The sequence below is a fragment of the Pezoporus wallicus genome, unplaced genomic scaffold, assembly GCF_028554395.1.
Source record: "Pezoporus wallicus isolate ANWC-B61680 ecotype Strahan unplaced genomic scaffold, APGP_CSIRO_Pwel_v1 contig_6223, whole genome shotgun sequence".
Classification (NCBI taxonomy): Eukaryota; Metazoa; Chordata; class Aves; order Psittaciformes; family Psittacidae; genus Pezoporus; species Pezoporus wallicus.
The window spans coordinates 313,507-335,904 of record NW_026637979.1 but is presented as its reverse complement, the minus strand read 5'-3'; the positions used below and the strand labels follow the sequence as shown (position 1 = coordinate 335,904).

The following is a 22,398-nucleotide window of genomic DNA, read 5'->3' as shown; positions in this document are numbered from 1 at the left end:
TGGTTTGTGGCTCCGCCGCGGCGCGAGAGCTGCCATTCTTGCTTGGTATCGCCGCCATGGCAGACTCAGAGTTCTTGGGCACCCAGCAGCCGCCCGTGGCCGCCGGTAACGGGATGTTGGAAGGCATCGAGGAGGATCCTGCTGCTGCCTTCCTGGCGCAGCAGGAAAACGAGATCGCGGGCATCGAGAACGACGAGGGCTATAACATCTTGGAGAACGGCGAAGTGCCGGCGGAGCTGCAGATCCCGGAGGGCGTGGACCCTGGTACAGCGGGCGATTGGGAGGGGAGCGGTCCCGGGCCTGGTATCACGGCTCCGCCGTGTCTCTTCTGCCGTGGAGGCCCCGTGGCTGGCGGGGTCCTCGCGCCGAGCAGGCGGGCTGGGGATGCTCCTGGATTATGCTGGGCCGTGCAGCTATGTGCTGTGCCCCGGACAGGTCATCTCCCAGCTCCCGCGGGTGGGGTGGTCATGGCTTTTAACAGGCGCTTCTGAAAGATCTTACAGGAGCGCCCCAGGGCTCAGGCTCCCCCAGATGTGAAGCGCACTGCTGGGTAACTGATCCAGGGGTGCCTGAAACGAAGCAGGGTAAGTCATGACGTTGTGTTCTGCCACTTGTGTTTCTGTTTTCAAAGGCAATGATCTTAAAGTACGCTAGCAGTGGAGCTAATGTTTACTAGGCCTCTAGCCTTTGTTCCTGGGTAACCTTTGTACTACATGTGAGAAGACTGACACTATTGCATTCAGAGGAGGGTATATTGGGAGCTGGAGGCTAGTCTAACAGACTAGCTACAGTAGCCCTGTCTGGAAACTCGTGATTACAAAGGATTTAGGGGTTTTAACTGAAGTAGAAAGGAATTATGAATGTAGGATGGCACTGCACTTAAATGATGTTTCAACACTCTTGGAAGACTGCTTGTGCTTGTCACTGGGTCCATAAGAATGTGTCTGCTCTTGTGACATTCCTTCGTCACTTTGGGAAGATGCCACTCTTCTTCAGACTAAGTTGAATAGCTTTGCTTCCCAGCTCACTGTTAGAACGTATTTGGAATTAAGTCTTCATTATGCAACTTGATTTCTGATATTACTGTCATATCATAATGTATGAGGATGTGGGTTCATAGTATCCTTTGGAATAAAGCCCAACTAGATAAACTGGCAAACTGCTTCTTTCAGTGCTTATTCAGTGGTAGCATAGCCCTTAGTCAGCTCCTTCATGGAGTTCAGATACACAGACTGTATGCTTACTGTAAAAAGAGTGCTTGCTCAAGTGCTGGAACATGAGGATTTATTTATAGAATCACAGAATAAAATCAGGTTGGAAAAGACCTTTATGATCATCAGTCCAACCATTCCCCCGGTGCTGCCAAGTCCACCACTAAACCATGTCACTAAGGAACTATGTACACAGTTTTGAACACTTCAGAAACGGTGATTCCACTACTGCCCTAGGCAGCCTGGTCCAATGCCTGACCACCCTTTCAGGGGAGAAATTGTCCCTAATATCCAGCCTAAACCTCCCCTGGCACAGCGTGTTATCAGAACACATCCTGATTTATTATCACACATGGCTTCTGTATTCTGTGTATACTCCAGGAACAGGCACAGTGGACACTTCCCCTCCTGCTTTCAGAGGTGTCAGACAAACATGCATTGGTTAGTCTTTAGGTTCTAAACAGACTCTAGAACATTAAAGTAGCTGCTTAAGGACTAATTTATTTGGAGAAAGTTCTTTCATTGGCCTTTTTTACAAGTTATTAGAACCAACTAGATCCATCTCTTCTCTTTGTGCTTGCAATGTGGCTGTTGCAGAATGATTCCTTGGAAAAAAAAAAGTCATTAAATTCTTCTAGATTGGCTTAATATGTAAAAGCAGTTCTTAAGCTGCTTCTCAAGATGTTTTACTCAAGTTGCATAAGTTCAGGTGACATGGAGTACAAATCTGTTATTGGAGAACTCTCTAGAGAAAGAGGGCCATAAAACAGTATAATATGATCTCAGGATTTGGAAAGTGAAGATGTGATCTGTATGTCATCTTGCTTTCTTGTATACACTAGGGTCACAGTTATGCTCTGGGCTGTTCAGGAGGCATAGCAGATTGTGTTGTGAGTTTTGGTGGTCCCAATTGTTAGTAGAACATCCACTTGCTGACTGTTGGAGCCTGTTCTCACACCCTCCTTGTTAGTGTGGACTGCAGCTGTGCAAAATGTACTGGTTCAGGCATGGTGACATGATCTAAAGACTTCTGTTTCCATTTGTGTTTGAGATTTCTTATCATCTGATCAACATCTGAGCAGCTTTAATCTCTAGCACATATTAGTTTATTAAACTGTATTGGAATTACAGTAATCTTTAAGCATCATGATCAGGGATTTGTGGATTTACTTTTTTTAACTCCTTATTCACAGGTCTGTTGGATGAGTTTTTTAATAAATACTGGCCTAGAAGTCCTAACTCAGGCAACCCTTAACTGAAGTTTGAAAATCTTAACTTCAAATATTGTGAGAAGCAGTCACGAGCTTCCTGAAATACACTTGTAAGAAACATGGTGCCTCATACAACACACAGTTTTTAAATTGCAGGCTTTTAAAGAATAGATGTGTGCATGGACAGTAGTGGATTTCATGAACTGTCAATATCAGAAAACTGATGTTTGTGTGTATTTCTGTTAATGGCAGTAGTGGTGGGTACTGGGTGAGTATGGGATGAATGGCAGAATATTGCCATGCTCATGTGTCTCAGCATCGCTTCATACTGCCACGGCCAGGGTTGGAATATGGGCCTGAACCAGTTGGACGTTTATGATGATATAAATAGCCATCTTGTTGACATGAAAACTAATCTCATTTCCCTTGAAAGATGAACCAGAATCACTGCTTCAGAAAACAGGAATACAGTCCTGTTGCCTACTTATTAGTAACTTGGTCTTTTGTGAGATTTTTGTTTTGGTGATGAATCAATACCTGCGTTTATCTACAGTGAAATTCCTTAAGTCTCCCCAGTCTGACAGTACTACGTCTTCATGTTACAGCAGTTCACTTGCTGTGTCCTCTGAGCAGGAGAGAGTGAATTCAGGTTGAAGTGCTGTTGCTTCTGGAACCAGTATGTCAATACAAAAACCTTGTGACAGCTTGTCAAATAGCATCTTAAGGAGAATAACATTCTTGCATGGCTATCTAAACAAAATCTTTGGGTAAGATTTTTCTTTCTCATCCCTTATGGATGAGAGGTATGTGAAGAGGAAGAATGATTTGTGCCCAGAAGAAAAACGATGATAATCTAGGCTTTGAGTGGTGAAGTTACTCAACCTTATGCCAGAATATATGAAACTTGGTTATGTTCTTCTGTTGTTTCTACTGTAGGTACTAGTTCACTCAAAGTAGCAATGAAGGAGTACTTATTATTTAAAAGAAATAATGAAAGTAGCTCATAAAAATACATTTATTTTAAAATACCATAAGAAAAATGTGTCAGTCCTCTAACCATGAGGCTTGTGTGGTCATACTGAAGCTCATTTCTCCTGCATAAGGGTATTGTCCAAAGTACAGATGGATAGGAAGACCTCAGGAGGATCTAATTGATGTGTTAGGAAGTGGTTGGAGTCATGTTAGAAGAGCTACCTCTGCGAAGTCTTGCCTCTGTCCTGATAGCTGTTGTCTTTTTGCATTAAAAGTAAGGCTTCAGGGAGACTAGTTAACAAGGTTAAGCAAAAGTCCTTATATGCCAGGTAGTACCGAACCTGGTATTAATGCAAGTAGTTGCCTTCAGAGCAGTTGATAATCATTATGATAAGCCTCTGAAGCCATACGTTTATTTGTAGTACTGGAGTGACCAAACTCTTGTTATATTTCTTCAGCCTACCCAGCCCTTCCTTTGGTAAGCTATGGTACATGTGAAGGGCAATGACGCTTCCTGTCTGTTTCTGACAGGCTGTGTTGTTTTTTCTTTCCTGTGAATGCAAGGTCACTGATATGGTTTATCCTCTCCAAACTTTTCCAAACTCTAAACTGTCTGGGTTGCTGTGTGGAAGTTTGTTATTATGCTATTGTCAGGATGTGTTAGAGCTGTAGATGGTTGGACAGTTTCTTTGAAACAATATCCTTGGAAATAAAGCTTTATCTTAAGTTCAGAAGTGAACACCAAGGAACATGGATCATTACTAACTACAGTGTGCAGTGTTAACTTCAGGAGCTTCAAGATGCAATGCTGTGATAAAGCGGGATGGACTCTGAAGCCGGTGGAGAGTGCACATTACTTATGGCTGATGAAAACATGAGGATAGCAGGAACAGTATTAGGCTTACTTTTTTACTTTTTTGTGGGGGGTCAGGTATGAAATATTTCTGTGGACAAAGAAATTTGATACGCACCCAGCATTTTGAAGGCTGGGAAGCAGACAGATTTTCTAGACTTCATCCTGAATTATACAAGCACTGACACTGGAGAGCTGAAATGAGAGAAGGCCTGGCTGTTGGTCTTGTTCCAGTTAGCTTGCTTGTGACTCCATTTCCTCTTCTGCTGGTGTTACTCTCTGTCAGCATGGTGACTCTGCGTCTTAATCACTAGTTCTGGGGAGCTCAGAACAGATGGGAAGCTTGTTTTAATAATAGTTTTAATGCTCCTAACATGAGTGCTCTCTGGAAACACTTCGCTCTGTGCCACTTAGTGACTGTTTCTATGCAAAAGAAAAGCACCCCCAAGACAAATATGTGTTTTATCTCAGTTACAGTCCTCAGCAGATGACCAGCCGGAGTGCTGAAACCTTAATTCCTGGGTTTTGGTATAACAGAAAAACTTGGTTATATTCTCACAGGTATTAGAAGAATCTTCAAGGCTCATCCCTTTCACCTATCTGGTGAGTCAGTGCTTCCAAAGGAGTCTGTCTCATGGAAAAACTGCGTTTCCCCTGGAGATGAGAACTCCATGTATTAAAAAGCTAGCATCTGTTGGGATTTGTTCAGACCATCAGACCGGACAACACGAGTTCAAGACTACGTGTGAGCTACTGTCTGCTCTTCCAAGGCAGGCAGAGTGGGCATCTGGCTTATCCAAGCTGTTAGTATCAGTCTGAGTTGCAGACGCTGACTTGGCTTTTAATTTCAGCCCTGTCAAGAGAAGGTGAACAGCCACAGCGTGCGCCTGTAGTGCAGATGGGATTAAATTGAAGGACAGTGAAGTGTGAGCTTGTTTTCTTTGTGGGCTTTAGTCTTCATAAGCTTGTTTAGCAGAACTGTAACTGCCCAAGTCAGAGTTTGTGCAGTGATCTCTACAAACCTGCTTTGAGGGAGCCTACATACCAATGTGAAGTGATGCTCAGGGTGGCTGCTGTGGAACAGATAGATGCTGTCAGCTTTGTGTGCTTCTCAAACCCGTTCTTGCTGGCTTCTGTAACTTGCAGAGGGGGAGCAATCAAACAAAGCAGCCACCACCTTTCAGCAATAGGAGTCCAGGTTCTCATAACTAAAAAGTTTTGCGTGTTTTTTTTTTTTTTTTGTGTGTGTGTGTGTGTGAGTTTTATGTTTCTTTTTGTTTGTTTGTTTTTGTTTTTTTGTTTTTTCGTTAACTGGAGTCTTCCCCTACTGAAGTTGCTAACTATGCTCTTGGAGACTAGTGTCTTCCAACTTAGCTCCTAGGTTTGAACTGATGACTTTACAGTCCTCTGCCTGATAAAGTTAATGACTGCTGTCCAGGGCTCAGGGATAAGGGCTTCATAATACCTGTCTAGTTTCCTGATAAATGAGCATGAAGAGCTTCCAGTGTGCCATTAACACTACTAACGGGAAACCAGGGCATACATAGCCACAAAGGAATAGAGGATACAGCAGCATAATGCTGTTAGGTAAATTAGCTATCATTTAAGATGGCAAAATAACTTGATTTTTCTGTATACTATTGGGTTACTTTGGTGCAGTCTCTTCTTTACTGAAGAGTGTATTAACAGGGCAGAGACACTTCTGTGTGGTAAGTTTATCTATGGTGGCTTTATGGGTGAAACAAACATAGTAACAGACTTGTATCATGCAGGCAGATGTTATATAGCACTGTTCCAGAGAGATGCTTTGCTGAGATTTAGCAGTTCTTGAAAATCTTGGTGTGTTTTCCATAGTCTGGAGATATAGTTTCACACACTCAAGTGTTTGTCTCATAACCGAGATGTGTTCCCTATGGCTGTGTTTTAATAACATGAAATTATAGGGTTCTGTGGCAAGGATTCCTAGCTGATGCTGTTCATGAGGCTCTGCTGCTGGTGTCACTTCAGAGGGAATAATGCTGCAGCATTAACCGATCAAACATGTCGGTCGTCACAGAAGGTGACTTCGCTAGGAGTGTTAGTTACATCTTCTGAGCTGATTACAAATTAGGAGGTAACCAGGCTAGGATGAGAATTACCAAGCGTTGGCTGCAGGATTGTTAATCTTCCAGGTAGAGAACAAGGCAGTGAGTTGCACTTCTTACCTCCTGAACAGTTGTCTAGGAGTCAGCTTCTGAGACAGAAGAAAGTGGGAGGAACTGTATGCTGACCATGGCAGCTTGTCAGCAGTATCAGCCGTGCTGTTTATGTAGTCTAAAGCATGATCTCAGTGGTGAAGAAATGATGTTGTGTTACTGGTTCTGCAGAATAATGGCTCACTTAGTTTCTTGTGCCAGAAAAGCGCAGAGATAAGAAAGTGTCCCTGCAGGGCATCAAGTAACACCCGTTTGCAAACTCCCATGTTAGATACTCCTATAAAGCTTTCCATACAAGTTACTGAAATCAGTAAATCTGGCTGTTCTGTCTTTTCTCAAATGGCTAAACTACAGTAACTTCTTTACAGGTGCTGTTGATAGAGTGGTTAATGGAGAAGTCTATCAGGTAAGATAGAAGTATTATGTGCTGTTCTGCTCTGAGAACTTTACCTTAATCTAGACTACTACCTTCAGTTTCTTGTCGGTAATGTACTTTCATCTCATCTCTGAAGAGGAGCTTCTGTCCTCATAGCTCATATTTTAAAGTTGTTAGTGTACCTCTCCTCTGAACTTAGAGGCAACTTAAAGCAGCAGTCCGTTTTGAATTACGGCTTAATAGGATGTAGCTGTAAGCAGACTGACAGGCTCTGTGATATGACGTAACACTGACTTGCCACTGGGTAATAAGCTGAAGCATGCTCTAACTTCACAGTTTAAAGCAGGGTTTTCTCAATTACTTGTTCTAAAGATAATTTGTTTGTCCTGTCAAGATTGGTCTCATAAGGATTTGACTGAAAACTTTATGCACTTCTTTGTGACGTGAAGTTTCATGAAATTAAGCTGCTGGCTAAATAGCTCAACCACAGCACATTAGTCAGCCATACTAATGACAAAGGGAGGAGATCACAGAGTCATAGAATGGTTAGGGATGAAAAGGATGCAATCCAAACTCTGTCATGTCTTTAAAGGACATTGGCCTTTAGTACCAGTAAGTTCATAAACGTCTCTAAAGCAGACAAATAAGTTACAGAGAACATTTTAAACTCCTGTGTGCAAAACAGTAGCAAAATAAAAAGACTACTTTCACAGCAAATATTTAAGGTGAAACAAACTGGGGGATCTTTAGGTGCTACATGGTACAATGTGGTGCTTGGCATTTTCTTCTGCTTTCTTCACTTGTGGAGCTCTGACACAGTGTGGCTTCCCTGTCAGCTTAAACTTGTGTTTGAGCCCTGATTGCTAGAGGCAGTCCTGTATTAATGTGATTCAATCCTGCTGTAATCTGGTCAGACCTTTTTCATGTTAAATGTGGTATCACATCAGATGAATGTGTTATGTGCTCAGTTTAAGTAGAGTCCAATTTTATGTAGCTTCCAGGTGGCTGAAATACTCAGTTGTCATGTATAAACTACATTGCTATTCCCTCTGTTTAAGGAGAGTAACGGTACAAATGACTCCTCTGCAGCCACGTGCCAGGTAGATGGACTGCAGTCAGATCCAGAGAGCATTCGTAAGTGGAGAGATGAGCAAAAGGAGCGCCTGGAGCAACTTGGTAAGGAGGGAGATTGTTGCAGTAATGTTCTTGCTTGTGAATAACTTAAAGGCAGCTTTTTCAGCAGCAGAATTCTCAGCCATGTCTTCCAGCTCTTGGGAACTGAAAACTGCTTCTTGAGGTTGAGCAGCAGGTCTGGATTGAGTCTTCCACCAAGCAGACTTAGTACTAATGTAGGAGTTAGTAAGCAAGTGGCTTCCTGAACCTTAAGAGTGTTCTTGTAGCCTGCCCTTTACTTACAAATAAACTGACAGAAAATGAACAGCTTTTATCAGCAGAAAAGAGTGAATGAACACTGCAGCCACTTTCATTTTTTTCAAGGATGAAGACTGCTCATTTTTTAATACCAAGGCTATCAGTTGTCACAGATCTTAATCTAAGAGCTAAGCAATGGACTGGTAACTAAACAGCTGTCAAATGCAGTGATATCTGTCTGTGGACAGCTTCTGAGAGCCTACAAACTGGTATGCTTTCCACTTACATTAGTAAGAAGGCAGTGTGATTCTGGACAGAGCTTACCCTGTTGCTCCTCTTCTGAGCTCGTTATGGCATAAGAGCTTGTCCTGACCTGTAAGCTGGGTGCAGGAGTGTGCTGAGTGCCAGGCTCATTTGCTTTGTCTAAGCATAGAGGTTTTACTGAACTTTGTTCTAGCACTAGCATAGCAAGGTGACTGTTTCTGGTTGTAAACAGTTTGCAGGCCAGCAGACCCACTGGACCTGAATTAGCCTACGAATGCATATCCTAAACTGAAGCGGACTGTCCCAGCTAAGCACTGCAGGCATTTTGTTTGGCTAATTCTCTGAATATTCATGGTATTTAGAGTTGTCATGGCCTACGTCAGGAGATCTCCTAACCCTTGTCTGAGTAGATCAAGCAACTGTCTGCACTAGAGTGCACGTTGAGCCATCAGCTGAAATGTTAGCAAGATACAGCGGAAACAAACAGGACTGACAAAGTAATTAAACTTCCAGATGCAAACTCACGAAACCAGGAAGCAGAATGGAAAGAGAAAGCGATAAAGGAGTTGGAGGAGTGGTATGCAAGACAAGATGAAAAGCTCCAGAAAACAAAAGCCAGCAACAGGTAAGATTGCTCCAGTCATCTGAAGAATTATGGTATTGGGCATGAAAGCAATGCAGAGTGAGAATAGTTCTAGTATGTCCTATGGCACTAGTCCTTCAGACCATTAAAGTAACCTCTCCTAGTAAGAAATGGGTCTCTCATACTCTCATAGTAGACCATCTTTTTAGGTTTTCTTATCTAGATTACATGTCCCAGGAATATCAAAAGAAAGCATTAAGATAATGAACCAGAATTACTGAAGATCCTTTAAGATACCAAGTTTGAATGTGGCGAGAAAAAGTTTTAACCTACTCACTTGTTGCACTCTCCTAGCTGTACAGTGACTGTAATTACTTGCCTTGAGACTTGAAATCTTATTTGCTGTCAGCAGAATACATGGAAGTGGCCTTATAGTTAGTCTTTGCTACAGATTATTTTGATATCTTAAAACCTTTGGCTGCTCCTTTTGAAAACATTTGAGAAATAACCTGGCTCAGTTCTGCTAGTGAAGAACTAAATGGTGACTCTCTCTAGGTTGGGTTTGAATTGTGCACTTCAAACCCAGCCTGGCAGAAACTAATGACTGGGGCAAAAGCTAATGACTACTAGTGTGGTAAGCACTTCAACTTTCTTAGAAGGTTCCCTGTGGGATTTTGACTTCAAGCTACATAAAGCTAAATATGATGGTACTGACTTAATACCACTTAGGTCTCTAGTTCTCACCCAGGGTTACTAGTGTCACTCTATCCAGGTAGTCATCAGGGCTGCTTTATACTTTGAGAACCCACAGATTTCAAGATAAATTGTTTTATTGAACTGCTGTTTTTCTTACCAAAATGAACAGCAGGTAAGTAGAGTCCTGGGTAGACTCTACTTTCTACAGAAGTCTGGATTTGACATGTCCATTCACTTTAGTGTAGTCTATTGGTTGGGCCCAGAAAGGGAACAGGATTGGCACTATTCTAGCTGGTGGCCTGAGCTTATGATGCCCCCATGACTTTATCCACACTCAAACACTGGCCGTAATACACCTTCTGGAGCAGGGTCCACAAGTGTTACACAGGAGGGTTTGGCATTCACATCTGTCATAATGTAGGTGCCATCCACTGGAAGCAGCCTAACATGGACCCTGCAACTCTAATCCTAAACTAGCTGGTCCCAACTTGCAGGATGTAGCAGAGCTTTTGTGTGCCCCTCTGAGGCAGGGGCTTAATGGATACATTGCCTGTAATAGCTGCTTTCCTGTAGTAAGTCTTGGTACAACAAGGTTAAAGTGATAAAACTGACTTCAGCTCTTTTCTGTACTTCTCATCCTTATCTCTTTTCTCCTGCCTGCTTGCCTGCCTGTTGGACTACTTGCTACCTAGGGTGGCAGATGAAGCTTTCTACAAACAACCCTTCGCTGACGTGATTGGTTATGTGTATGTTGCTTAACTACTAATTCTGTTTTGCTAGTCAACTAGGCAATGAGGATGATCAGAAATAGTGCTGAATGCTGCCTGAGGGTGACTGCTTCATTACTTCAAGGCAGTATAAGCCAATAAGTAAACAGCCTTTACCTTTTGGACTGACTCTGATCTGCAGTTTTCCTGTCTATGCACTGCACAACAGCCAGCACTTTCAGATGAAGTCATGTAGTTCACATACCACTGGAATTTTGGTGATGGTTTCGGTAATCTTTAGGTGTAGGGGTTTACAGTTGTTTCCAGGCCAGTGAACACTGCTTGTAAGATGCTTTGCTGGGTGTGTGGGTTAGTGTCTGCAGTCTCACATGGGTTCTTTACTTAGCCCTAATAACTTCCACAAAGCAACACAATGTTTAATTGTATTCTTTGTAACAGCCACTGTGCTCATTTGCCTACATAATCAGGAAAACATTCAAGCCATGCTCGCACATAAAGCTCCACAAACCAAGAAAGGTAGAAGGGATCACCTGCCATAAATCAGATTAGAAGAGGTATATGTATATAGGAACAGGATACTCTGAGAGCTCACATGAAAAGTACAGCAAATGGTATTTCAAAATCAACATCAGCCGCTGTGAGAACATTTGGGAGCAGCTGTGTAGGCATTTTGCCAGCCTAATGTATCAATGGGAATGCAGCCATGACTATGCTAGCTTCTGTGGGATGGAAAGATAGCAGTGTTCATTGGCTTGTTTTAATTTTTTTTTCTCAGTTTATAGACTTGAATTAAAAGATAGCCATGTCACAGATTCAAAGGTGGCACCTTTAAAAGGTATATTGGTGAGCCATGGTGTGGCTTTGAGTGCACCGATATTGATGGTCCAGTGTGGAATTCATTACCTAACTGTCGCTGGATGTAAAACAAGACTTGTGAAATGATGGATTTACAGGTGGTGGTTGACTTTTCTGAATTCTCCTGGAGTTGATTTTGATAGATGTTTTTCCCAGTAAACCCCTTATTTTCATACATCCAACTCAGTTGTGCAGTGAGAGTGCTGCATAAAACAGGCAGCCTGTTTCCTGAATGTAGGCTAAGCTACTGGTGCATGTACAGCCAGCTGATCATCTTCATTCTCATTTTCTATATCTGACTTAAACTTTCTCTCGTTTCTTTTCTTCTCTTCACCTTTAAGCACAAACATAAATCATCCTTGCTACAGCCTAGAACAGTTAAGTAAAAAAAAATCTTCGCTGCCCCCTAAAAGTGTCATGTCCCATAAAATAGCAGTGTTGTAGTGACCCTTGTCTTCAGTGGTGTCTGTAACCTCCTCATCCCTGTGAATAGTGCTCATGGGAGCGTCATCTTCACTGCTTTCTCTGTACTGCTCATTGAAGTAGATGGATTTGTTTGATCTCTTGATGCATTAATGCTCTTGCACTCAGACAACTGACAGGGCCCTGGAGTTCATGTATACTTGATGCTGGAATGTTATCCCTGCATTGAAGCAATGCTGCTGGCAGCATAGCAATGACAAAAGGATACAGCTGGGAAGCCACTGGCACTAACCTGGATGTTATGTACAAAGCCTCTTTAGAGTTTCCTTAGGGTGAGAGCTCCTGTGGGCTGACTTCAGCGAGTCATCCCGTCTACTAAGGGATGCATTAAGCTATAGCACCTACAAGCATGGGACTTAATTAAGTTCCTCTTGATTCATGCTGCTTTGCTACAGCACTGGGAGTCATCAGCAGATAGTTTTATGACGGCCTGTAGGTCTTGGGGCTGATGTGAACCCTCAGATGGAATCTATTTTTACTTGCAAGGAGTTGTAAATTTCCATTTCACAAGTGTCCAGTGTAAGCTGTCAGATGGCAAAGGCTTAACTAGTTAAGACTTGGGTGTTTCTCCATAAATAAAATGCCTACGTAGGGGTACCTTACTGCCTGGCAGTTTGCATGGTGACTCAGTAATGATTCTTAAAACCAAACACCTGTATTCCAACATTTTACACAGCAGTCTCTGCTTGTGCATAGCACACTACTCCAACGTACTTTCATCTCCAGCGTTAGGGCAGTGAGAGCTGAAGTGGCCATAATGTCCGCCAGCAGCTGCCAGGTCTCATTTCATATGAAACATGCTGAAACTGCATCCTATAAGAGGGAAGGAGTGCCTTCTGTGTTGGATATTAACACAAGGTGCATTGCGTTGCTTTTAGGGCAGCTGAAGAAGCCTTTGTGAATGATGCAGAAGACATTTTTCCAGGCACTGAGTGGGAACGTGTGGCTCAGCTCTGTGACTTTAATCCCAAGTCTAGTAAGCAGGCAAAAGATGTGTCCCGCATGCGTTCAGTCCTCATCTCACTCAAGCAGGCTCCGCTGGTTCGCTGAAGGAGAGCATGATGAAAACACTACAAAGGCAATATCCTAACTTTACTCAGAGAAGCTACGTTTGCAGTAATTGGATTAATTGTTTCAATTTTTTTTTTTGGACCAAACATCATCATGTATCTAGAGCTGATCATTGTTTGATTGCATGTTCTTCCTCATGTTTCGTTTCTGTATCTGAAATGGCAGAATCTCCAAAACTAGTCTCTGTGCTGTTGTGCACAGAGATGTCACTTCCCACATTACTGATATTAAAGATCTTTTAAACAGCAAAATGTGTTGACTTTGGGTGAATTAAGATCTGCTCCCTTTTGACAGGAGGTGTTTGAATTGAGTGTGTGCAGACATTTATTTCAGTTGGTGCTGATTTCACCTTGCTGCTGACTGTCCAGCCAGCGATGTTCCTCATCTCCAGGAGGCTGTCCTGCATGTCTCTATAAGCTTTCCTAAAGCTCTTGAGAGCTTTAGTTTAAAAACTGCTTCTCCAGCCAATTTATCACCCAAGATGGAAGCTGTAAGAAACTGGAGCAGCAGGCTGGTTAAGGAGCTTATCTCACTTGAGTGGAACTGAGGATAATGTCTTCTTCAGGTAAGCAGTCCTGTGTAGTTTCCTGCTGCCACTCCAGGTGCACATCTTAAGCTGGAAATACAGTACAAGGCACTGAGCAGTTAAATTCCTTTGACATTCTACTGCATATTCTGTTGTGTCATGTGTCCAGTTCTGGCTTCATACTCAAAAGTCCTGCTGTGCAGAGGCTGTCTGGGTGTTTCTGAACTGTGTCCTTGTCCTTACTGACTCTTCCAGACATTTTCTCCCACTAAGGTGGTGGACTGGAGATTTGGAGAGTGAGAGAAGGGAAGACAACCTTACTACTCCTTAGTTACTAGCGTGGAGCTCTGCCTGCCAGGGTGGTTAAATTTTGAAACAAACTGATCCAGAAAACCTGTTCTGCTGCTTCCTTGGCTCTCTATCACCCACAAGGGCTGTGTTCTAGCCTTGCTCTGGTAAGACTTGCCTTAGCTGCTTATCTTGTGAGAGTAGTCTATTCAGTGTCATGTATCAGTGGTGGTAAATGACATCACATCAAGTCCGTGACCAGTCACTAGTGGTGTCCCTTAGGGCTCAGTACGGGGGCTGGTGGTGTTCAGTATCTTCATTGATGATCTGGATGAGGGGATCGAGTGCACCCTCAGTAAATTTATGGGTGACACCAAATTGGGCAGGAGTGTTGAGCAGCTGGAGGACAGGAAAGCTCTGCAGTGGGATCTGGACAGGCTGGATCCACAGGATTGTGTGAGGTTCAACAACACCAAGTGCCAGGTCCTGCACTTGGGCCACAACAGCCCTATGCAATACTCCGGGCTTGTGGAAGAGTGGCTGGAAAGCTGCTCAGCAGAATAGGACCTGGGGGTGCTGACTGATGGCTGCTGAACATGAGCAAGATTGTGCTGAGGCATCCAAGAAGTCCAACAGCATCCTGGCCTGTATCAGCAATAGTGTGGCCAGCAGGGCCAGGGCAGTGATCATCCCCCTGTACTGGGCACTGGTGGGGCTGCACCTCGAATCCTGTGTTCAGTTCTGGGCCCCTCACTACAAGAGAGACATTGAGGTGCTGGAGCAGCTCCAGAGAAGGGCAACGAAGCTGGTGAAGGGCCTGGAGCACAAGTGTGATAAAGAACAGCTGAGGGAACTGGGGGTGTTTAGTCTGGAGGAGAGAAGGCTCAGGGGGGACCTTACTGCTCTCGACAATTGCCTGAAAGGAGAATGGAACCAGGAGGTGGCTGGTCACTTCTCTCAAGGAACATGTGATAGGACAAAAGGAAACAGCCTCAGGCTGTCCCAGGGGAGGTTTATACTGGGTATTAGGAACAATTTCTTCCCTGAAAGGGTGGTCAAGCATTGGAACAAGCTGCCCAGGGCACTGATTGAATCACTGTCCCTGAAGGTATGTGGAAGATGTGTAGACATGATGCTCGGTGGCATTTTTTAATGGTTGACTTAGCAGTGTTAGATACATGGTTTGGCTTGATGATCTTAAAGGTCTTTTCCAACCTAACTGATTCTATGATTATTTCACCATTTTTATCAAAGACAGTAGCTTCACTAGTGTGTCACAGAACTGCTGCAGTACCCTTTGTGAAGGTTAATCTGAGCAGTTTGAAGAGGGCTGCAGATGCAGATTTAAACTTGCAAACATTCAGGGAGGTGCTATGCAGCAGCTGTGTCCCTTTGGTGGGTAAGATATTGCATAAATGGTTGCCACTTGGGCTTAAATAGTAGCTGTACCTTGCTGTTGTCTGTGTCTGTTGGTGACGAGCTTGTGTTTGCACATGTATTCACAAGCTACTGATCGAGTGGTGATGAAAATGACAGTAGACCAGAGGTCTAGAAATTGAATCCTGTGGAAGATTAAAGCAGGAAATTATTTTCTGAACTTCACAGGGATACCACAGGTAAGTTTAACAAGACTGAAGCACAGAGCAAGTACATGGAATACTGGTATTTAGTGCTAGCCTTCACCTGGACTGAAAACATCTTTTTTTCTGCTCACCCCAAAATTCTGCAAAAACTTCTAAAATGAATTGGTAAATAAAGTCCACTGCATTACATATACAGTGTTTAAACTGTTAATTTGAGTTTACTGGAATTCAAAAGATCACCAGTTAAGAGGGATTGCTGCACACTGAGTTATGGAACTTACTAATCACCACACTGTCCTATCTCAAGGACAATTTATCTTGCCAAAGGCATGCTTTTGAACCACAGTCCGAGAGAATGGGCGGACACTCAAGTTGAAGGACAAAGCAATGTTACAGAAGTTAAAGCAGCATTTTATAAGCTGGATTTGCAGGAGCTAACTGTGCAGGTGGTTTTGTGTACACCATCCAGCTGGAGCACTTCACATGCAGCTCTGCAGGTTTTGGTTACATCCTCTAGCTCTTGTGCCGAGATGTAGATTTTTCTCTTCTGCCTTCATTTTATATTCATGTGTGCTAGCTCACTGTCTTCTTCACAGATAGCCCTGTATCTGTGCTGTTGCAGAATAACAGACAAGCTGAGGTTAGAAGGGCCCTGTGGGTCATTTGGTCCAAGCCCCTCTACTCAAGCAGGGCCACCACCTAGAGCCATGTGCCCAGGACCACATCCAGGCAGCTTCTGAAGGTCCCAGAGGGGGGAGACTCGCACCACCTCTGTGGACAACCTGTGCCAGTGCTCAGTCACCCTTACACTGTAAAGAAGTGTTTGCTGATGTTGAAAGTGGAGCCTCCTGTGTTTCAGTCTGTACCCATTGCCTCTGGTGCTGTCACTGGCCACCACCGAACAGAGTGCAGCTTTGTCCTCTCTGCAGCCTGCCTTTAGGTATTTGTATGCACTGATAAGATCCCCTGGAGCCTTTTCTTCTCCATGCTGAACATCTCGGCTCTGTCAGCCTGTCCTCACAGGAGAGACACTAGTGTCCCTTTTGTCATTGTGGTCCCTTGTTGGACTCTCTCCAGTGTGTCTGTGTCTTTGTACTGAGAAGCCCAGCACTCCAGATGTGGCCTCGCCAGTAGTGCTGCCTTACTAGTGCTCTACTCAGACCTTCTGTGTCTGAGAATTATTTTAGATACTCGGATCTTGTGACACTGCAAAAGAATACTCAGCTTTATTTGGGCAAATCCTAGCCCTTTCCTGTGCTTCTGAACACTGACTTGTTTCCTTCAGGAGCAGCATCCGTCATGCCATGATTTCATGTGACAGTTCTGTGGTACCTCTGGTCTAGCTCACCATACTCACTCCTCTGTCCTTCCTTAACTTCCCAGTGTTGCTGCTTGTCTCCATACTATGTAGCTGATGCAGAAAACTGCATTAGTGTCAGTGGAATCTGGAAAAAAGACATCCTGGACTGTTTTTGTCCTTTAAAAAAAAACCCCACTGCATGTGCACCATGGAACATAGGAGAAGCTGGAGACTTCTGAATATGTCCTGGTATAGAACTTGCTTTGTTTAGCTTATGATGGGATGGCAGCCAGCAGCAAGCCAGTATGAAGTAATAATGTAGAGAACAGGGGGGATGAGGAGGTCATGGAACCTGAAGAAGATGGTAGTGCTGCATCTTCATCTTCTGAGCGTGAGGAACATGGGCAAGTTTTTAAGTATCCATAACCCAGTATGCTGCGGCTTGTCTGTTTTTTGCTGATGCTTTTTTTCTGAGCAGCTGGTAAATAGATGTATGGTTTACTGGCTTGTATTTTAGAATGGAGCAGGTGGGTGTCTGCTGCCTTTGACAAGATGCTTCCTCTGTTAGTCACTGTCCTGTGGACTCGCCTGTTCCGTATAGGGTTGTGCTGCAGCAACACACTGTGGCACTGGGTGGTACCGCGCCTGGGGCTGCTGGATTCTCACGTGTCGCTGACATTCCAGGCCCTAGTGGTATGATTGGTAGGGAGTCGTCTATTTGAATGCTTAGCGTGTTGTAGTCTGAGAAAGGAAGGTCTGCGCATCACTGCGTAACAGGAGTGATGCTTTGGACCTTGCATCAGTAATGCTAGTTTCACAGATGGTGATGGGCGATTCCTGTGCTGTGATGGCTTTGGCTGTAGTTACAAGCACACATTTTACCTCTTGATTCATGTGGCTCTCTACTGGCCACAGCCTGTCACAATGTGCAGAAAATTTACCTGACTTGAGCCCTGAGCTATGGATGAGGTAAAATCTTACCAGCTTTTTAAAAAGTGCTGTATCCATATTTATCACAGGGTTGTGAAATTAAAGGGACTTTCAGGAAAAAAGAAAAAATATCAGGCTATTCCTTCAAAATTTTACCTTAAATGCAGTCTATGCACACTTCTTTAATTTGTCACTTTATGCAGAAATTTTAAATTAAATGCACATTTTTCTTCATGGAAGAAAAAGCTGGAAGGCCCAGTACCCAGAACACCTGCAGACACAGACTTACGGCAGTGGTGGTCTAGTACTACCAGCAAAGCCTAAGTGATGTGGAAAAAAGTTACCTCTTTTTAGACTTAACAAAGAAAAGTGTGTGCTTTCCAGCATGCAAAGCTTTGTTCAGTCAGTGGCAACAGCCTAACAGTGGTTTGTAATTACTTAAGGGTTTGACTGATAATCTGTGTGAACCCAAAAGCTTCCCTCAGTTATGAAAGCAGCAGAAAGAACTGTTGGTATTACTTGTCTTGTTGCCGTGCTCAGCCTGAAACAGCAGCCGCTACCATCTAATTTTGTACCAAATGGCAGTGCACAAGCAGTGGGTGGTTTTGGCACCACTGCAAAGTACATGATTTGATCCTGTGTTGTGTGAATTTGCTGAATGATCCAGCCCACAAATCCAGCTACAACTGTATGTGCAAACTTTTGGCAAGGCATAAGAAAAAATGTAAGCAAGGCCTAAGAAAAATGTTTTTGTGTGTTCTTCAGAATCTCATGAGCATGTTTACTTGCTACTGAATATGATGTGCCCACAGTGCAAAGCATCTGCTTTCAGATTATGAATCAATATAGCTTGGTGCCTGACTGTGCTAAAGACGTGACTCCAGCATTTCAGCTGCCAAAGCACTAGTTCTGATGTGCCTCTGAGAATCCATTTTCCAAACACCTATCTGGAATACTCTGAGGGGTGTACATACAGTCCAAGTGTCTGACCTTTACTAATGCCTGTGAGCTTTCCATAGCATTTCAGGGGGACACAGTGACGAGATTTCACTGATGCAGACTGGAGCATAAACTCTTATCTGTACCTTACTTGTGTGATGTGTTTTTGTGATACAAACTTGACATTGCCTCCACTGGTAGTATGTCTGTGTTTGATACACTCAAATGGAGGAAGGACAGTGCTTTGTGACCACCAGAAGGCTGAGGCATTTGTTAATTCTGCGTGTCTACATGGCAGATCTGAGACCCAGAACACTGAATAACTGATCTTGCTGCTCAAACCAAAAAGATGATGTGATACAGAGTTGCTATGTGGCTTGCAAAGCATCAGCAATGGTCTGTAAAAAAACAGCTAACAAAATGCAAGGGGGCTCCTTATGGTCCCAAGTCCATGCTGTTTGTGTTTCTGTGCTTGGGCAGAGCTGTTTTGATCAGAGCAGTTGTGTTCCACCACGTACAAGGATAAGGAGCAATGAGGTCTTGCACTGGTCACATGGATTACAAGGTACAGCACAACTCCAATTTCAAGTCCCTTTCTAATCTTTTGGCACTCTGCTGGTACTTGCTTATGCAGTGCTGACTATAAACACGTATGTCCATGAGGAGTCTCCCCCTGCCCAAGCTCTTGAGTGTCCTATGCAATTCTGTTTTAAGGGCTGGAAAGTGGCACTGTTGCTAAAGCTTCAGCAGTTAGGATACTGCCTGCAAAAACTAACCTCCTCCTCCAACAGATAGGCAGGTAATGAGAACACACTGCAGCTTTAGGCTCTCAAATGCTGGTAACAGCCGGAAAAGAGATGCTGGCCATTGTCTTCTGTTTTTACTCCCCTTCTTCCCTCCTAGAAATGGATGTAAAGATTTGTTGTCACTGGAGTTATGACTTCCATGGTATGGGCTGTTCCAAAGGAGACAGTGCCAGGAACAAGTGAACAGGGATCACACAGTCCTGCAGATGTTCTGTGAGCATCTGATGTTCACTTCCCCTGGGGTTGGACAGATACCATTGGGACCTCACGTCCCTCAAACCTCTGGTCCACATTAAAGCCCCTGAAGTGTAAGGGAGGTTTCTGAACAGGGAAGGAAGGAAAACCAAGTAAAAGCACTTTTATGCTATTAAATATGATTTTTTAATTCTTTCTGATTTTATAAACCCACAAACTTCTCAGGGAAAACTGCAAGGACTTCTGTACCACATGCACATATGCAGCAGCTTCTTGTCCAGTTGATAAAAATGTTTTCAAATGCATTTAAAGAACCAGTTTCTTAACAACACAAAACATTAAAGGTGTTTACAGAAAAACTTTTCAGATGTGTTTTAGTCTCTGCACCCTCCCTTCAGCTTCTAAGGAAAAACTTATCTGAAATAGAGACAGGAAAAATACAGAACTTCATGAGGTTTGGAAAGCAAAAGTCTGGTCCCATTTTTATTCAGGATTACTTGCGATGCTAGAGGCTATTTCTCCTTGACCCACTTAAGGAGCTACCGTTCTGGTACTGAAGTCAGTGGGAATCACCAAGTAAACCAAGACAAAGAGGGGAAAGAAGTAAGAACCCCTGGTGCCACAAAGCCTACTACAACTTTGCAAATGGTGAAGAGCCAGTATTCGCTGATTCTGAGAAAAACTATGATATAGAGGCTGCAGTGTTATTCCTGGAAACATCAAGGAGATCCAGAGGTTCTAAAATCAGCTGTAAAAATGTGAGTTCTCAGTAAGCATTCCTTGTGTAAGAGAGGATGAAGTGAAGGCAACTTGTGTAGATTATATATATCCCAGAATTAGCCACTGGAGTCGTTTACCACTAACAGCTACTCAGGCCAAGATTATTGTGCAGCAGAGGGCAGTGGTTGCAGAAAACTCTTTCATTATAGTTGCAGAAGAAGTCTGAGTGTGGAAAGAGCCCCTTCTAATTCCCCTAAAGTACTAGTACTAGCTTCTGAGAATATCACTGGTGGCTGAGTCAGATGTCAAAACAGACCATTAAATGCAGAAGAGAGGATGGTCTTGTGACTGTTCTCCACAGGTACCTTTTTTCTGGGATGGCCGATTAGCTAGATGGGTCTGTTTTCCAATTTCTCCTTGTTTCAATTAGTTATTACTACTGTATCTTGGAAGTGTGCTGAAAAGCAGCTGAATAAAGACAGCCATATATCAAGGAGGACTGTGGTTTAGCTAGGCAAACCTTCATTGGCATTTCAGAAACTTTGCTCCCAGGCTTCCCAATGTCTTGAAGGTGAGGATGAGGCTCAGATTTGACTTTCCATCCTGTGAGCTGATGGTGAATGCAGGAGAAGAACAGCGTACCTCCAGTCACCAGAGCTGCTGAGGAGAGGCCCTGTGTCACTCTGCACTGAAAGAGTTTTCTTGAAAAGTAGAGTCTTCATGATCAGATGTGAGACAGAGCTGAAATACAGCTAACAGCCTGCCACAGAATAAAAAGTACCCTTTCTGCTCATCTGCAAAAGTATTAGGCTGAGTCCCTTGAGGAAATCCTAAACAATAATATTGAGATAATTTACTGCTGGCCATAGCTGGAGGACAAAGATGCTCACTGCTACACCGGTCAGTGTGGTTGGACTACTCTGCAGGCTGTAAGCTCTGTAGACCATGGTGTTTTTCCTTCATGTGCAAAGACTCCAAAATGGGCCTCTGCCCTCTAAAAATTATGCAATAAAAATAAATAACTGCCTCTGCCAGCTCCTTAATGAACCACAATTTCTGGACGCAGCTTTTCTGATTGTAGAGGCAACTTTCCTTGTTTCCACCCACTGCTGAAACTATTACCTGCTATTGGTGACTACACTGTGTTTACTTTGCAGGTGGAAGCCTGAAAACTGAAAAGCTGGTCACGTTGTATCCTTCTCATTTCACATAGGTGGAAAATGAGATATGGATCCCCAAGTGTCAGCTGTAGTTAGACACACCATACCAACATTCCCCACTGTACATCAAGATACTCTCATAAATAATTCAGCTACACTTAAAAGCAACATACGGTCTCACCCCCAGAAAGGGTTTAAGATTAAAAACAACAGAATTGTACATCAGTTCCTATGAATTCAGGTAAACTTTAGGCAGAATACAAAAACGTAATACCTCAAATAGGAAATGCTGAAGTAGTCACTTAACTATTCAGAACGCTACTCTGAACCAGTAGCTGCTCTCATCAAAGAAAAAATTTCGGGCAAAGTATTCCCCCCTTAGGAATCTGAATAGACCATTTCCGTCATTCTTCCAGGTACCTAGTATATTCTACGTGTAGTATAATCCAGTACCAGGCTAGCAGCCCCAAGAAGAGCAGGATCTGCTAGATTTGAGACCACCACATCCACAGTTTTAACAGAGGACAGAGCCTGTTGATTTATCACGTCTTTGACAGCATTAACATAGTGGCTAGCTAGAACTCCAGAAAGGATCACAAGAGATGGGTTCATGGTGTGCAGAATGTTCACAACTCCAAGGCCTAATGCTGTCCCAGCTGAAAAGATAAAAGAGAAATTGAGTAGAATACTCAAAGCAGTCCAGGCATCAGTAGTTGAAACAGGTGTGTTAGCAGCAAATGACACTGTCAGGAAAGTGTTCTATTTCATATGGCAGTTAGTTTTGAGCTTATAGTATCAGATAGTATGAGTTTGCCATTAACTTTTCTTCCAAAAGTAAAAGATAAAAAAGGCAATCTTATTGCACAATAATGCATTATCCAATGATACGGATGTGAAAGGCAAAGCAAATCATTACCACAAACTTGTAAGCTAAGAGAAAATAGGAAGGCATTACCATCTTAATGCTATCAGCTACGTATGAGGAAGAGGCTTGTCTTTAAAGCTAGTAAAACAGTAAACTATCCCATGCAAAATAGCATGTAAATTGTCTTTGCTTGCTCAGACTAGCCGTTCACCTCCCT

General features: G+C 43.3%; 2 protein-coding genes across 5 annotated transcripts in view; one reads left to right on the top strand and one right to left on the bottom strand.

The window, feature by feature from the left end:
* Nucleotides 1-35: 35 nt before the first annotated feature.
* Nucleotides 36-13,120, top strand: CLTA (clathrin light chain A). 3 transcript variants are annotated; one of them, XM_057408588.1, is made up of 7 exons: nucleotides 36-264; nucleotides 6,811-6,848; nucleotides 7,877-7,994; nucleotides 8,967-9,078; nucleotides 10,425-10,478; nucleotides 11,657-11,692; nucleotides 12,677-13,120. In XM_057408588.1, the coding sequence occupies exons 1-7, from the start codon at nucleotides 57-59 to the stop codon at nucleotides 12,846-12,848; spliced, it is 738 nt and encodes a 245-aa protein (XP_057264571.1). In that variant the 5' UTR covers nucleotides 36-56; the 3' UTR covers nucleotides 12,849-13,120. The 3 variants fall into 3 exon arrangements, with proteins under 3 accessions (XP_057264571.1, XP_057264569.1, XP_057264570.1); XM_057408586.1 differs by lacking the exon at nucleotides 11,657-11,692 and having other exon boundaries at nucleotides 44-264; XM_057408587.1 differs by lacking the exons at nucleotides 10,425-10,478; nucleotides 11,657-11,692 and having other exon boundaries at nucleotides 44-264.
* Nucleotides 13,121-19,598: 6,478 nt separating this feature from the next.
* The window catches only part of GNE (glucosamine (UDP-N-acetyl)-2-epimerase/N-acetylmannosamine kinase), a 28,877-nt gene continuing 26,077 nt past the window's right edge, over nucleotides 19,599-22,398 (bottom strand). For both annotated transcript variants that reach the window (XM_057408583.1, XM_057408584.1), the window contains exon 12: nucleotides 19,599-21,972. In XM_057408583.1, coding sequence (XP_057264566.1) covers nucleotides 21,737-21,972 — 236 coding nt within the window. In that variant the 3' untranslated portion in view covers nucleotides 19,599-21,736. The remainder of the gene's footprint in view (nucleotides 21,973-22,398) is intronic.